This window comes from Elgaria multicarinata, chromosome 11 (assembly GCF_023053635.1).
Source record: "Elgaria multicarinata webbii isolate HBS135686 ecotype San Diego chromosome 11, rElgMul1.1.pri, whole genome shotgun sequence".
Lineage (NCBI taxonomy): Eukaryota > Metazoa > Chordata > Lepidosauria > Squamata > Anguidae > Elgaria > Elgaria multicarinata.
This window is the reverse complement of record NC_086181.1, coordinates 7,584,210-7,596,930: the sequence shown is the minus strand read 5'-3', so window position 1 is coordinate 7,596,930 and position 12,721 is coordinate 7,584,210. Positions and strand designations below refer to the sequence as shown.

Genomic DNA, 12,721 nt, shown 5'->3' with positions numbered 1-12,721 from the left:
AGGAGAGCAACTGCATTTTGGGAAGAGGAGCTAAACCCTTGCTTCTGGGCATGTGGAGTTGTCTTGTATTTTGGGTGAACCTGCCATCTGCTCTCTTGCCCAACATGCCTTGAAGTCCAGCTCTTGCTAGCTGGGCTGTCCCAGAATGTGAGGGAAAGATCTGTTTTTGGCATCTGAACCTTGGCAGCCAGCCCTGACTAAATGGGTATGTATATAGCTAAATGAAGATGTTCAATTCTCTTTCCAGGGAGCAAGAATTCTGTCAGCTGCACCCTCATTTTGACAGAAGGAGATTCAGCTAAGACATTAGCTGTTTCTGGACTTGGAGTTGTGGGCAGGGACAAATATGGCGTGTTTCCCCTCCGTGGAAAAATGCTTAATGTACGGGAAGCTTCCCATAAACAGGTCAGTTGGCAACACTTTGCAAACCCCATTATGGCTCTTACTTGGCCGTGACTTGCTGTAGGTATTTTGAGCAAAAGCTGTCAATTCTCATCTAAACCGTATCAGGAAAGTGGTTGTGCTCTAAACCTTGCAGAAATGACAGCTGAAATAGAAATCAGACTATTCCAAGAATCAGCAACGGCAACAGTACTCTGCTCAAGGGACACTCATTGGTGCAAAATCTGTTCCTTTTAAAGTGCTTTTATTATCAGTTAAATACTTTGAACAGTAATTTGACAATGTCTGTCTATAGAATAATGCAGAAATCTATAAGTTGATAGGTGAATACTGAATCTGAGAGAGAAATTCTGGCCCTTTTCAGATTATGGAGAATGCTGAAATTAACAACATTATTAAGATTGTGGGCCTGCAATATAAGAAGAGCTATGATGATGAAGAAGCACTCAGGAGTCTACGTTACGGAAAGATAATGATCATGACAGATCAGGTAAGCCTTTTTGAATGTGCTAGCTGCAACAATACTGTGGCACCTAAGTAATTACCAGATCTCCACACTGTCTTTTAACTCAAATATTCCAAAGCCACTTTCATACAATTAAGGGAGCAATCCTATTGTTTATGCCCTCATGTTGGTAAGACTAGGGCCATAAGTCACTTAACCTGAAAAGTGAAATGGGAGGGCATTGCTAGGATGTTTGTTCAGTCCTTTTCCTGTCTTTTCCCTTCTACTTCCTTCTTCCTCCTGTAAGCAAAGCTGACCAAGTAGTTGTTTTTCAGCCATCTTGACTTGAGATGTAAGCGTGTTATACCTCCAGTAAAGTTTGTTTCTAATCCACTACGAATGTTTTGTCTACACCCATGGATACTCACTGGGAGCTGATTTGTGCTACACTTAAGCTCTGAACTCAGGGGCTTAAGAGCATCCTGTGCAGAGCAGAAGAGTGGTGGAGACACTCGTCACTTACCCACTCTGTATTTTCACTAGACAGGCTTTTTTTAGAGGGGAGGGCAGGAGGCTAGAGAGGCATCGGGATAGCTTGTATCCCAGCCTCTACCATCCTCTCCGCTCTCTGCCCATTTCACACCTGTTAATGAGTGGGTAGAGTATTCTCTACTAGTTGATGATTCAGAGCTTCTTTTAAAAGCCTGTTAAGGCCATCGTCTCATGCTGGGTCATATGGTCTATGCAATCATCACTCTCAGTCTTGATATCCTATAATTAATCTCCCATGTACAGCATCATTGGCATTGCTGTTACCCATGTGTAACTACCCTATTTTTATTTTTATTTGGCATCTGCCACGTTCTGATTTTAGTTGGGGTCATCATATGTGTGGCTTCTTCATCATTAACAGAGTACTTAAAAGTAAAATGCTTTACAATCTTGTTTGACTTCACAAAAACATTTCAATAGATAGTTGTTTTATATTAAAAGGAAGCCATTCAGTGGCTGAACTTCGGTCCAAGGCTATTGCTAGAGCAGACTGGCAATAATAATTGAGCTCACTATTGATTTTGTAACAAATCAACTGTTGTGGCTGTGGAATGATAGGCCAACATATAATCAGTTTTTGGCTAGCTTTATTTCTCTGAGTACATGGGTGCTGAGCATTCTTGACTTCTATTGCACATGCTTGATAGCCCCTTAACAGCACCAGTGAGTCAAGTCTGTCTTCTGAACATTCTTTTAGGATCAAGATGGCTCCCACATCAAAGGCTTGTTGATTAACTTCATACACCATAACTGGCCATCTCTTCTGAAGCACCGTTTCCTGGAAGAGTTCATTACTCCCATCATAAAGGTGAGGTATTCTTTCTTCTGAGAGACAATTAAACAGTTGAGAACATTCGTCCTAAAATATACTTGTTAAATGGTTCCCTGCTCAAAATGTTTCCAAATTAAAACTATTTTACTTCACCCTAGGCTTCCAAGAATAAGGAAGAGATTTCTTTCTACAGCATTCCTGAATTTGAAGAATGGAAAGCCAGCAATCTTACCTACAAAAACTGGAAAATCAAGTATTACAAAGGTTTGTCAAAAACCCTGTATAATACTGCCAGATAAACCAAGTAAGAGCAGTTTTAACATAAAAATAATACGCTATGTAGAATAGAACTGTTTTTTTATAGCTCATACGGAATCATGAAGAATGGTGGATATTTGCCAACTATTTAAGACTACTCAATGGTCTCTGTTTAAGAAACAAGAAATATTGTTACATGTATATTGTAGAAGATAAGGGCGGGGCTCTATCTACAACCTACTTGCCAGGTTGTATGCAGCAGGAGGAGGCTTTAACCTACCCACCCAATCCCTATGCAGCCAAGATTGCTTGGAGGAGAGGCTTTAACCTCAATGTCCCATCCAGGCATCCCAATCACTATAAGAGGATGCTATTTGTTTCTGTGGGGGTGGATTGCAGCTATAGATGATACAAAGAAAAAGGATTCCATACTTTGTCAGCTAATACCTAGGGGAATCTACCCATGAGACCTCTTAATGACAGCATATCCATTTCTAATTCTGCAGCCTTTGGTTTATTTCTTTCTGTTAAAGGTACTTTACTGCAATAGATGTTGAATTTTGTACATGCAATAGAGAATAGGTTGTATAGATTTTTATCTAGATGCCTTACTGGAGTTGTCTATCCCTTTCTCCATAGGTCTGGGTACCAGCACTTCAAAGGAGGCAAAGGAGTACTTTGCAGAGATGACAAGGCACCGAATACCTTTCAAGTACTGTGGCCCTGAAGATGATGCTGCGATCACTCTGGTAGCCAAACTGCTTCCAATCCTTCATTGCTTGAGGATTGCACTTGCAAAGTGGTTGTGCATGAATTATTATGTGTTATCAGTTAATGTGACCCCAGCAGAGCTGCTTTTTTTTTTTAAAGGCAGAAGCTAGCAAAGGGATGGGTGAATATGAGTCACTAAGGCTTGGAGAAGATCATTTCGGCATGGGATAGCCTTTACGTACCTGACCTCAGGATTTGCTTATAATCTAGCAGCAGTTAAAAAGTTGGCAATTAATTTAAAATGTTCTGTGGTTGGCTGCAGTGTAGACAAGCCTTATATCTCTTGCATTTTCCAGCATGTTTGTATGCTTCCAAGATCTAGAGTCCCTTGTCTCTAATGTCCAATAATGTAAGTCGGATCCAACAATTTAATTTCAGTTCCCCGCCTGTTCTTAGTGGACTGTGTATACAGGGATATACCCAGAAGCACCGCCTGGCTCTGAGAAAGAAGTTCTAGCTGAGGCAACATTGGGTGCAATCCTGTTTACATCCTTGATACATGTAAGCCTCTGTACTCCAAGGCTTACAAGTATCCATTGCTGGGTGGGAGGAGTGTGGAGGCAGTTGCCGCCTCCATGCTGCTCTCACCCTGCGTTTTTGCTAGATGGGTGATTTTGCCTGTCTAGCTGGGGCTCTACAGAGCAGGAGGGAAAGAGGCTGGGGCGGCCAAAGGATTCCTTCTAAGCCAGCCAGCCTGGTCTCCTCCCCTCCCTGCCCACAAAACCACCCCCTTTCCCTCCTATCCGAGCTCACATTTGCAAGCTCTTAGAGGCAGACGGTGCAGTTCTCTGTGGGCCGGCAGGGAGGGGAACTCAGACTTCTGGGTCCAAGACTGGAATGCAGTCTCTGCCTTGGATCCAGAAATCCAAAAACTCCTATGGCCATAGGATTGCTCTCTTAGAATGGTAGACAATTTAGTGGATGTTAAAATGAATTTAAACTCATTGAATCTTCATATTTTACTCAATATTAGGGCTGTGCACGTCTCGAGCCTCGGATTTGGAAATCTGCATCATGGAGGCCATTTTATGGTGGATCCGCCATTTTATGACAGATCTACCATTTCCTTGCACAGCCCTAGGCCCCCATACAGCATACAGCATCCCAGCATGCAGTGCCTGATAGGGCTGCATTTACCAGGGCCCAAGAACAGAGGGCATATGTGTACTTGCCACAGCCTGCTCCTCTACGCCATTGCCACTGCCACCGCAATACAAAATATTCCATTGACCCTGGAGGGGTCACCACATGTTCCACAGGTGCCCTGCAGCACCCTGCTTCCCCCAAGAGCCCACTTCCTTTACCAGAGGAAGCAGCGATCTCAACAGTATACATATGATTGTCCTGAATAAGTGTAGTTATAAATATTAGTCTCTGAGTAAATTGGCTGTCCATTTTTTTTAATGTTCTAGGCCTTTAGCAAGAAGAAGATTGATGATCGAAAGGAATGGCTGACAAACTTCATGGAAGATAGAAGGCAGCGGAAGCTACATGGCCTTCCAGATGTAAGTGGTCTTGGGAGCAGCGTGGGATTCCCACTAAACGGTTTGGGGAGGGACTATAGTTGTAGAGCACATGGATTGCTTGCAGAAGATTGCAGGGTCAATCGCTGGCATCTCAGGTACAAATATTAGTTAGCAGGTGATGTGAATTCCCCAAACCCTGGAGGGCAGGCAATATTGGGCTAGATGGACAAAGAGTCTGACCAGGTTTTAAGGCAGCTTCCTGTTTTTCTACAGGGCTGCTGGGTTCTCTGTCAGGCAAGTGTATTAGAAGGTTCAACCGTTTGGCCAGAATATTATTAAACACCTCCACACTGTAGGGAAATGGAGCAGAGACTTCTTTTCACTGCTTTAGTGCCAGTGGGAGCTTTCCTCTCATTGCAAATGAGAACAGAGGTTGTTTTCATTAGAACTACTGGGGGAGGGGAGGAAAAGGGTTAAAATTCTCTACCATACATGAAAGGGATAGGAGAGACAGGCTGATTTTGTGGCCTGGTAATTAAAATGGAAGTGAAAGAAGGTTAAGGAGTCACCAGAACATGCTAATTCCCCCTGTGCCCTCTGCCTGTGAGTTCACACATGCAAGTTCATAACTGTTCAAAAGCAAGATTCCAGTTGCAGGTTTGAAATAGTTACCACAGACCAAGCTTTTCATATTTGTTGTCATCTCAAATACAAGACTTAAGTGGAGGCCGTAAATCTGTTCAGCTGTGAGTCATTAGTCATGACTTAGCGATGTCTGCATGTGGGAATCCGCTCTATGTGAGCCCTGCACCATGGCGACACATCTAGCTATATGCAACCCCAATGAGAGGATAAAGCGGGCTATGCATCAGATCGTTTCCTTTGGCCGTGTTTGGCCACCACAATAGTCAGCGGTAGATTAACAATCAACTCACAGTTGGTTATTTTGCGAGTACTCCCACACGATCAGAGAAATAGCTAACCGTGAGTTGGTTATAAGCAACTGTGAATGGATTATTAATCTACGGTGTATTGACTAACTTGTCCCCTGCCCTCCTTGCTCTTCTCACTCCTCCCGCTTGTATCTCATAATCTCTTGCTGATGAAAATAGAGTTTGAGTACCACTCTTGCCTAGCGACTCTGTAGCCTACAAAAATAACTAACTCCACACTCCGCTATAATCAGTGGTGGTTTAAATGACCATTCTGCACATCATTAGTATTTGTGTGAGTTATTTTTGCCAAAAAATAACCATGGGTTTAAAAAAATTCTGCCACACAACATGATAACCCACGGTGGGTTAACCCACCATAGATTATTTAACCCATTGTTGGTTGTCATTGTGGGTTGTCATTGTTAAGGAGAACAAACTATTAGAAATAGCAAGGTTATTGAGGTAGAAAAAAAGCATTAAGCTGCTCTTTTGAAAACGTAACTTAAAAACTGTTTTGCCACATTTAGAATTACTTATATGGGAAAACTGTGAGTTATTTGACCTACAATGACTTCATCCATAAAGAACTTGTCCTCTTCTCAAATTCTGACAATGAGAGATCCATCCCATCGCTGGTTGATGGTAAGTTGTTCATTATGTAGACATTTTGAAAATCTAAATCAAATTTTCTGATATTTTCCAATGCTGTGCTTCATTATATTAGCAGACCCAAACAACAAAGGCAGGTTCAGCAGGAAAAGTTCTTTAATTGCGAAAGGTGTAAGATTCTTTTATTCTACACCAGAATGAGTATGGTGCATTCGATTTTTATATATTTATAGGGGAGAAGGCTTTCTCTGTTGCATCATCCCGACTGTGGAATGCCCTCCCCTTGGAGGCCCGAGTGGTGCCAGCGCTGATTTTATTCCGGTGCCAAGTGAAAACATGGCTTTTTAACAAAGCCTTTAATGGTTAAATTCACCAAGCTTGCACATTGTTTTAACTGTTTTAATTGTTTTTACTGCTATTAAATTATATACTGGTTTAAACTTTATTCATGGTTTAATTTGTTTTTAGCTGTGTATATTTATTGTTTTATATTATATGATTTTATCTGTATGCCGCCCTGAGATCCTAGTGATATAGGGTGGGATACAAATGTTTTAAATATAAAAGGTGCATTTGCACTAAACCAGCTTCTAATTTATCATCTTATGAGACTTTCCAGGTCTGTCTTCAAGGATCCTCTTGAGTATCTTTCTGGAGGAAGCCAACATCTTTATTAGTGAGCAAACTGCCAACATTTTTCAGTGTTGTTACGACACCCAGACTTGTTATGGTTGCTTGTCATTTTTATGTTTCCCTGAGTCTACTAAGGAGAGGATCTTCTCAGTGGTGCCCCCCCCAGTTGTGGAATGACCTCCACAAAGAGGCTCACTTGGCACCTACATTATATGGTCTTTGGTGCCTTTTTGTTTTCCCAGGCTATTTACCTCTTTAGTTTTTTAAAAAAATGCTTTAGTGCATCTTTAAATCTTTGTGCTGCTGTATTTTACCTTGGTTATTACCTTGATTTAATTCTATTTTAAAGTTATATATTATATTTTACTGTTACTTCATTTTATGCTAGTAAGCTTTGTCTTGTAAACTGCCCAGAAAGCTTTAGCTAATGGGCCGTATAGAAATACAGTAAATAAATTGTGATTTTATATTGTGAATTGGTTGGTTGACAATGACTGCTACCCTAAACCAATGGTCAGAGGACAAAAATAACTTCTTGCAGCCCTATTTGCATTATGGGAGCAAACAAAGTACTGCAAGGTAGGGAGGAGGGCGAAGACGGTGTTTAGTTCACTTACATATTTTTTAAAGTATCCAAACTGGGTCAGGTATTAAAAAATAAGCTACATCACAACAATAAAAACAAAATTTAACGTATCTATAGCCAGTAAAATAGCGCTCAAACATTAATAGTCAAAACAATTTAAGCCATGCTCTCTGGTTTCATGAAGATGGCAGCTATACTATTCCCATTCCTGTCTTTGTGGACCAGAGGATATCTTCTTCCAGTTCCATTCACTTGCCATTTATTGGCTCAGTTTCCATGGGCTGTGATACTCCCTGAATGGTGCCAGCAATTGTACTGAGAGCATTGTTTGGCAACAGTTATGCTGCAGTTTTTACTGAGGCTCCGAGTCCAAGGGACAAGTGGGAGCAGCATTTGTCCGTAGGTCTCAAACTCTCATAAGAAAGCTCAGTGTTAACGTCTGAACTTAATGCATTAAATTCAATTTCTAGGCTTTGAAAAATCGGTGTGTTATGCTGACTGTAACAATTTGTTGCTGGTCTTGGTTTTGTTCACCTTCACTTCCTTTAATGCTTGATGTCTTTTCTCCAGTTGGAGACTCTTCATTCTGTAGATTGTCATGACACTTTTTTGTTGGGTTCCTGAACAAGTTGGGATTAAAGGCAGTTAACTGGTTAGGCACACAGGGATCCCATTTTTTTACTGCATCTTTATAAATAGACATAAATAGAGTGATTGTAAAGTAGTTACAGTTGTGGGTAAGCAAGGAAAATCGTAGATACTTTGAGCTTAAACCAATAATCTGATCCTGTTCAAATGCATCCCTCAACAATGCAAACCCAGCCATCTCAATCTGCATCTGCACCATATCAGCCTAGCTTCAATTCTGGGTGAAGACATGAATCTGGTTTATTTTTAAAAAATCTTCTGTCCAGCTGTTGTCTATGACCTTGAGAATTATTAGAATCTGGTTGTTGAAAGAAGGAACTTCTTTATATGTGAACTGAATGGAAACATAAGACAATTGTTTGAAATGAGCTAAGGTGCTTTGTTGCAATATGGCCTAGGAGCAACTTCCTCATAAAACTAACCTACAACGATCTTGCAATGGTTCTAGTGCAGTCTCTTCTGTCGTCTTAGCAGCCCCATATGAAGACAAGAGTCCCAGAATCATCAGCTCACCAAAAGAAAACTCCCATCTCACAATTTTATCTGATTTACCCTATAACTGGGCAACTGCTTCTTGGGAAAAGATTGCTAAGTCAGATGTCCTGTCAGTTGCCCTGCCTGCAGAAAGAAGGCAGTGAGGCAGTCCTTATGCAGCCATAGTTTCACTACTATCTCTGCAAAACTAGTACAACTGCAGATACAAAGGAGCCTTGATATATAGTAGTTTTTATTGTGTAAGCTGAGAGGTGCTGGTTATGGAAGGGAAGAAGCCTATGTCTTGCTTTAAAGCAACCTACCTCTTATTCTCTCAGGACTGAAACCAGGTCAGAGGAAAGTTTTGTTCACCTGTTTCAAAAGAAATGACAAGCGGGATGTGAAGGTTGCCCAGTTGGCTGGGTCAGTGGCTGAGATGTCCTCTTACCACCATGGAGAGGTAAGGGAAGTGAGAGTGTGGACCAAGGCCAAAGAGCAGCAAGTAATGGAAGTGTAGCTTCCCAGAAGGGTTAGCACAAGTAGAAAGAACCAGGGTTGTTGTCATCTTAATCACAGGCAAGACTTGCCTTTGATATGGTTTTAATATTCTAATGATGTTGATTTAATTTGATTTAACTGGCTCCATCCCAAAGGCTCTGCATGGCATACACAAATATTTAAAACGTACATTAAACAAGAAAGAAATAACCCCAAAATTGGACTTCCTTTTTGCTGGGAGGGATTGAGTATCTCTTCAAGCTCTGGCTGGTGACTGGGTTTGGTGCTCAGGAGTCCTTCCCCTCGTTTCTGCATCCACAGAGCAACTGGTCAACAGTTTGAACAGATTTCTATCTGGAAGGGAGGAGGAAGTGAGCTTCCAACAGCTTTTGGTCTTCTGACCAATGGTTGTGGCCAAACTAATCTTCTTGCCAGTTAATTTCCTTGTCTTGGAATACTGTTCCTGTCCTATATTCCATGTTCCCCCTACTCGCCCACCTTTTCCGCCCAGTCCCAATATTTTGGCTGTCCTTTTTCAAAGAGGGACGTTTTCACCATTTGATATTGTATTTTTGTTTCAGGCCTCACTGATGATGACCATTATTAATTTGGCGCAAAATTTTGTGGGCAGCAACAACCTTAACTTGCTTCAGCCCATTGGTCAATTTGGCACCAGGCTGCATGGTGGGAAAGACTCTGCCAGTCCTCGATACATTTTTACAATGCTCAGGTTAGTGGCAGCCTGTTTTTTTCTTGGACTTGGTTAGATGGTATTGGCTTTGAAAGATATAAAATGTTTTTAAGTGTTAATCTCTTTGCATGATCTAAATGCAGCAAGTCTTGCTGCAAGAAATTTAGCAAGATGGCCCTTGGTCCTGTCATTTCCACCTCAGCAATTCTCCTATTTCTAGGATACTTATTACAGAACAACTTACGCCCAACCCACTTTCTTTTCTAGTCCTTTGGCACGGTTGATTTTCCCAGCAGTGGATGACAGTGTGCTGAAATTTCTGTATGATGACAACCAACGAGTAGAACCGGAATGGTACATCCCAATTATTCCCATGGTGCTTATCAACGGTGCTGAGGGTATTGGGACTGGCTGGTCAAGCAAGATACCCAACTATGATATCCGAGAAGTGGTGAATAACATTCGACGCATGCTGGATGGAGATGAGCTGCTACCCATGGTAACCAAAATGCAATAGTTATTGAATAAAAAGGGGCTCACAATTTTTGAACAGAGATAATGATGGGCAGGGTGGCAGTATGAGGCAAAGGCAGAATTTTGCTTTCTGCTATGGTGTTTGATGCTGTAATATCAGAGCTATGAGACTTCAGTTCTGAAAGCTAATCCTCATTATGAAGAAAGCTTTAAATGGTGCACAGTCTACTTTGAAAGACTTTGAAAAATTAAAATGGGTGGCTATTACCTCTGTGCTTTGAATATCTCTCTGTGAAGCCCAGTCCTTCTTCCTTCCATCCCATACTGGTATAACCACTCTTCTCCATATGTTGTCCTCCTTCATTGGTCTAAGCCAGTCAGTATAGAAGGGTTGAGATTGTCTTAATGAATTTGTAGTCTGTGTATTACGCAACCTGAAGGAATGCATACAGTTTTGCTTACAATTTCCATGTTTTTTAGACTCCTAGTTATAAGAATTTCAAGGGGACAATAGATGCCCTGGGGCAAAACCAATACCTTGTCAATGGGGAGGTGTCTATACTGGATTCCACCACCATTGAAATTTCTGAGCTTCCTGTTCGGACATGGACACAGGTACGATATGCTGCAATTTTGTACTATGCTTTTAGGTTAGTTAACATTAATATTTGTTTTGAGCATCACTGGTCAAAGAAACAGGCAAACTACTATGCTATTCTTTCTTTCCTCAGGTATATAAAGAACAGGTTCTGGAGCCTATGCTGAATGGTTCAGAAAAGACTCCCCCACTAATAACAGATTATAAAGAATACCACACAGACACCACAGTCAAATTCATAGTAAAGTTGAGTGAGCAAAAGCTTGCGGAGGCAGAGGCTGCTGGTCTACACAAGGTCTTCAAAATACAGACTTCTCTTTCCTGCAACAACATGGTAAGCAAGAACCCAGAAGGGTTCTCTTTGCACAGTGCAAGGAAGGGCTGATACCCCGGGCTTCCCAGTGGAAAGGATGACATTTTAGGGACCATTTCCATTTTTTCAGTGAGGAATGAGGCAGGCAACCCAGATGGGACCTATCAAGGCAAAAAAATGAAAGATTTTTAGTCCTATTTGTTTGCCTTTTAACTGAAACCTTATATATTACAATATCTCAATCAAGCTGAAGAACCTGATATGAAGAAGATATGAGAATAGTTTCCCAAGTGCAGTGTAACTTGCATTACAGAGTAGCCCCCATTTTTATGATGTTAAAATCTGTTCATATTTGTGGTGTGTGTGGGGGGGGGGGAATTGGGACAGGATACAGAAGTGAATAAAGGGTTCCTAATTTATTTCAAAATGTATTGTATTTTTATATATTAAATATATTTTTAAAAATACTTTAGAAAACAAAGAATCATCAGTGTCTCATCCTAGATCAGTACTTCTTGCCTAGAATTTTTCTCCAGTTTAATATTATTCAAAAACAATTCCTTTTGACTTTGTTCCATACATTGTTACTATTTGTCTTTGATATGTGGTTAGTAAAATCTGTGTAACAAAGTAGCCACCAGAAAAGTTCAGCATTATAACTCAGTCTACTTCCAGTTCTATATCCAAATCGACTGGTTAGTTTTGAATCAGATACCATCCCAACGGTCTGTTAAAACATAAAGATTTTCCCCCATTTTCCTATAATCTCTATTTTAGTTTATGTAGATATTAATGATAATTTTAACGAATCTATTCAAACATAATAGTTAATAATATAAATTTTCAACCTTAAGTGTCTAAAATACCATCTATAAAATGAAACCTTAAACCTGATATTTGATGCTATAAAGTAAGATATACCATATTTTTCATCAATTCAAAAATCTTGTTGCCATTTCCTTTTAATGTTCCATTTCGGGAACATTAAGAGAAATACCATGGGTTGGATCTAGATTTAGGCATTTGCAATTGGGCTGGCTAATTACATTTTTTTACTAGTTAAAAGACCTACAAAACTTGGAAGGCAGATCAACCTCCATGTAGGATGTTATATTTCCCATAACCTTAAAAATTGCAATTTGGTTATCCTGAACTTCTAGTGCAATCCCATACATGTCTACTCAATAGTAAGCCCTGTTGAGTTCAGTGGGGTTTACTCCCAGTTTAGTGTGTACAAGATTACAGCCACAATCTCCTAAAGTGCCATTATCGGTTAAAATTAGGAAGCACTGTTATGCGCTCTTATTCTGTGGACCATATAACGTCAGTTTGGACATGGCCATTCCCAGCTTACGTCATTTGCTCCATGGCTGAAGTGCTGGGTAGATTTTCTACCGAGTGCTTGGGCCAGAGATCAGACTTCGCTGTGCCCAGGAGGTGGGGTCGGTGAAGGAGCATTATCCATCTAGCTTCGCTGCGTATGGAGCTTCCCTGACTGGGAAGCTGCACACAGGGGAATTCCTGCTATTGAATCTGTTACTAGAGAGAACAGTGGGGATTCCTCTCCCTATGTCCTCCCCAGCACCCAGTTGGAAT

The 12,721-nt window shown here is 40.9% G+C and overlaps 1 protein-coding gene across 2 annotated transcripts in view; it reads left to right on the top strand.

The window, feature by feature from the left end:
- TOP2A (DNA topoisomerase II alpha) overlaps positions 1-12,721 on the top strand; it is a 41,921-nt gene that overhangs the window by 13,230 nt on the left and 15,970 nt on the right. For both annotated transcript variants that reach the window (XM_063137347.1, XM_063137346.1), the window contains exons 12-23: positions 248-405; positions 767-892; positions 2,097-2,207; positions 2,330-2,435; positions 3,069-3,178; positions 4,613-4,705; positions 6,129-6,243; positions 8,890-9,011; positions 9,631-9,779; positions 10,008-10,239; positions 10,695-10,829; positions 10,946-11,146. In XM_063137347.1, the coding sequence (XP_062993417.1) occupies positions 248-405; positions 767-892; positions 2,097-2,207; positions 2,330-2,435; positions 3,069-3,178; positions 4,613-4,705; positions 6,129-6,243; positions 8,890-9,011; positions 9,631-9,779; positions 10,008-10,239; positions 10,695-10,829; positions 10,946-11,146 (1,658 nt within the window). The remainder of the gene's footprint in view (positions 1-247; positions 406-766; positions 893-2,096; positions 2,208-2,329; positions 2,436-3,068; positions 3,179-4,612; positions 4,706-6,128; positions 6,244-8,889; positions 9,012-9,630; positions 9,780-10,007; positions 10,240-10,694; positions 10,830-10,945; positions 11,147-12,721) is intronic.